Raw genomic sequence first — 3,810 nt, 5'->3', positions numbered from 1 at the left:
TTTTGGAAGTTGTATAGGTACATAAAATGTGTACAACTGTTAAAATTAACATATAAAAAAAATAACTGTATGACAAAACTGCATGCCTGAAACAGTGGTGATCATATGAATTTTGAAATGATCCCAACACTGTATTGCAGAAACATGGTGTCGGTTTCCCTCGTTGACTGTCTCGTCAAAAAGTAGGAACTCATACAAACTTGCAAAGTTTTTGCAGCATGTACACCATTTCCAACTCGCACTGGTCAATACAAGACTGAAAGTAAAATTAATCGTTAGTCCGTAAAATTATTGTATTAGTCATTAATATAATATAAATACCATCTTGTTTTGGCCAAATATCGATATGCTCCTAGATCCAATTTTGTACTGGACAATGAAATAGAACTTGGAACGTGCGACTTTGGTTACCAAACTCCTACCCATAATAAAAGCCACTTCTTCCAGCTGATCGATTAAGGGTGTTCCGTGTGGTACATTCAAGAAATAGTCGAACATTTTTAACCTGATCGTACGTTTCTTCGACGAGGACTGAAACATGAAACGAAACAATGTTTAGTGTCGGTCTATAATAGAAAATTTGGCTATTGTTTAATTTCTCGAGCCATCGTTAAAGATACATATTTACAAGCCCGTGAACCGCACTGATATAACATAAAAGCTAACAAGAAATCTAAATCGTTTATTTGTACACCATTTATTAGGTATGTAACGAAATACTATTTTTTTCCCTTAGGCGGCGTGGAAATCTACGTACCTGAAAAGAGACGATATCTTTAGACGACGAGTTCATTTTTCTTCTTCAGACTTCTTCAAACAGTATACGTAAGACAATGGAAAAATATAGAGCTTTTATTGTTCTGATGATATTATGTGATCACCGGTCAACCGACGAAAGTAAAGTGAAATGAATTTGAACATTTGAAACAATTAACAATCGATTGTCAAGGTGATATAAATATCATTTTTTTTGTTTTTATAATTTATTTATTTATTTCTTTTATCTTCCATGAACTGCCCAATTCACTGTACCTGTAATTCAAACGATGAAAATATGGGGGAGGGGGGGGCGGAAACAAGGGTTGACTGTATAACACGTTGAACGACAGAACCCTATTAGCACGATATATTGCTAATCGTGATTATGATTTTAAACGGCATGTGAGTTGGGTCCTATGGATCGGAAACGTTTTAAAACCGAAAATCCGGACATGGATGTCTTCTGGTTTACCCAGTGGTAGCTCGCGCCGCCAATTAATCAGGTTAGGTTAGTACCACGGTACGGTGCTATGGCCGTGCGCAGAATGTCAAGTCGAGGCAGCGAATATTTTTACCAGCTTATTTATTTTCATACAAACAGCCTATGCATGACTGGTATACTGTAGAAGCCTGTAGTGTTTTTTTTTTTTTTTACTTATAATATATTTTAAACGCGGTAAATATTAGCTTGATAATTGAATGTGCTTTTCGGATAAACAACTTGTTTTTTATTGGGTATAACGGTGGCCAGCTTGGACTGTTTGATTCTAACGGATCTGTTTAAACCATCCAGGGGGGGGGGGAGTTGGCGAGTGCATATTCTGCTGCCCTTGTGCGCACACCTTTGGTCCGATGTATTTTTTATTTTTTTTTTTTAAAACATACCCTACAATTATTATCAAATACTATTATACACACGGAGCACAGTGGTCTAAAAATAAAAATTGTTAGGCAAAAATCTAATTTTTTCAAAACTAGTTAACAATAATATACTATAAATTAATTAAACTATATTTTTATTCGTAATTGATTTTTTTTTAATTATGAAGCAATAAAAAAGTATACAATATAATTCTGTTTTATGGGGAGTAAAATATTTTTAATGACAATCATAAAATAACATAATATTATTACTTTTTAAATGTTTGTTATTACAATTTATTTAAAAATAGTTAATTTATATAAACTATATTATTCTGAATATTATCACTACTATCATTCGTGTAATTTTAGGAATTAAAGACATATTTTTAAATTATTTTATTTTATAAATAAAATTCGTTTACAATAAAATGATTGACTCACCAAAATTCAACGGCTTACTACAATGAGTTGCGCAAAAATGCGCAGCTAAATATTACACATTTTTGTTCAATAGATAATGGTTAATTAGATAATACCAATATATCTGTGAAGCTCGGTGAAAAACATTATTCATTTTATAAGCTTTAAAAACGTATGAATTTATCTTTGTAATATTTAGAAATGCATACATTTCCACTATTATTACGGGTCGATTATAATCGTTATATGACAATTAGGTCATTAAATAATATCAGTAATTTATATATTACATACGAATAACTGATATTATATCAAACAAAAACATTTTGGTAGACTTTTATTGTATTTGGTTGGGACAATTTAATCAGGAAATTATTACGAACCAAAAATCGCAATATTAGTTAAAATAATTTAATGATTTATTTTTCAATGAATATAAATACATTATGTCATTATTTTTGTACAGTTGTATACCTTAAGTTCTGTAGAAAATAAATACAAAAGAAAAATTTTAATTTTTTGAAATTCAAAAAAATTATTTTTGGCCAACTATTTTTATATTCGGACCATTGTGGCGGCGTTTCGTAAGGTTTTGCTAGTGTAACTGATTCGGGAGACGACTGGGACGACGAAAACTGAATTTCACCTCCTTCGCGGTTGATTGATTGCGTCACCACGAAATTGGCGGAAATTGAAGGGGCTTGAGAGGACTAAGCCCCTCAAAAATGGTCTTAGTCCCCTAGCCCAAAACATTTTTAAGTGACTATAAATACAATAATTATTATAATTGTAAAAGGCATTTTTAATAACTGAATTAAAAAAAAATATTATTGATAAAAATTAAATCAAATTCGTTAGATTTTACAAACTTATTGTCATGACTTGGAACGATCGTAATTAATGTAATATTAATAATATGTAATAATACTTGCATTGGTTGTTAATTTAATTAATTAATAATATCTGTTTAGAATACCTACTCAAAAAATGTTTAAGATAAAGCACCTAATTGTTTTTTTGGTTAAATTGTTGAGTATGTCAAATTGTCAAACTTTGTAAATTGCCTTGTTGAAATAAATAATTGCGTACAGGGGTACCTATAAGTGTAATAAGCAAATAATGCTCAGCCCCCCCACTAATTTCACTAAATTTCCGCTTATGCCGCGAACGGGAAAAACACTCGTGGGACACTCCGTTGCTGTTTTGCGCCAAACGGCTTCGATATCATCGTACATGATGAGTGTCGTGTACTGCGTGATACCAAGACTGCCAATGATTTTTTTCTGCTTTCGAATAATATAAGATCTTATGAGTTCAAATTTTACATCGGTGCTGTATCGGGATTTTCCTCGGAATACAATTTGTCCGAACAAAAAAATGTCACGGGCTCGATGATACCCATAAACGTATAAATATACAACTCAATACAAAATCGGCTGCTGGAGTTGATATCCAACGGCACGAGAACATTTTTCCTCGGTGTTTTTATATTAACGCGAAATATGGTAATGAAAAATGATGTAAACCGTTTGTACTAAACTTTCGTTCGTTTCTTTCCCCCGTCGACGTTTACCTCCTCTTGAAGAAGATTTGTTTATTCTTAATTCACGAAGCTTCTATTCACAGGTAAAACATACCGAAAAATTCCAACAAACGTTCAATGTTGTCAAACAAATCGGACGCACAGGTTGTCATTTTGGGAAAATTTTGAAACACCGTTCGCCGTTCAGCAGATTCCCTACGTTTGCATTGCGGCTCAACAAGGCA

General features: G+C 32.4%; 1 protein-coding gene across 1 annotated transcript; it reads right to left on the bottom strand.

Moving 5' to 3' along the window:
• Positions 1-1,721, bottom strand: LOC112681584. The gene is made up of 3 exons (XM_025551829.1): positions 758-1,721; positions 322-531; positions 1-256 (listed from the first exon to the last, which is right to left on the bottom strand). The coding sequence occupies exons 1-3, from the start codon at positions 791-793 to the stop codon at positions 191-193; spliced, it is 312 nt and encodes a 103-aa protein (XP_025407614.1). The 5' UTR covers positions 794-1,721; the 3' UTR covers positions 1-190.
• Between the last annotated feature and the right edge of the window lie 2,089 nt (positions 1,722-3,810).

The sequence above is a fragment of the Sipha flava genome, unplaced genomic scaffold (genome assembly GCF_003268045.1).
Source record: "Sipha flava isolate LNK unplaced genomic scaffold, YSA_version1 192_pilon_pilon, whole genome shotgun sequence".
Classification (NCBI taxonomy): domain Eukaryota; kingdom Metazoa; phylum Arthropoda; class Insecta; order Hemiptera; family Aphididae; genus Sipha; species Sipha flava.
This window is presented reverse-complemented; position numbering and strand designations above follow the sequence as displayed.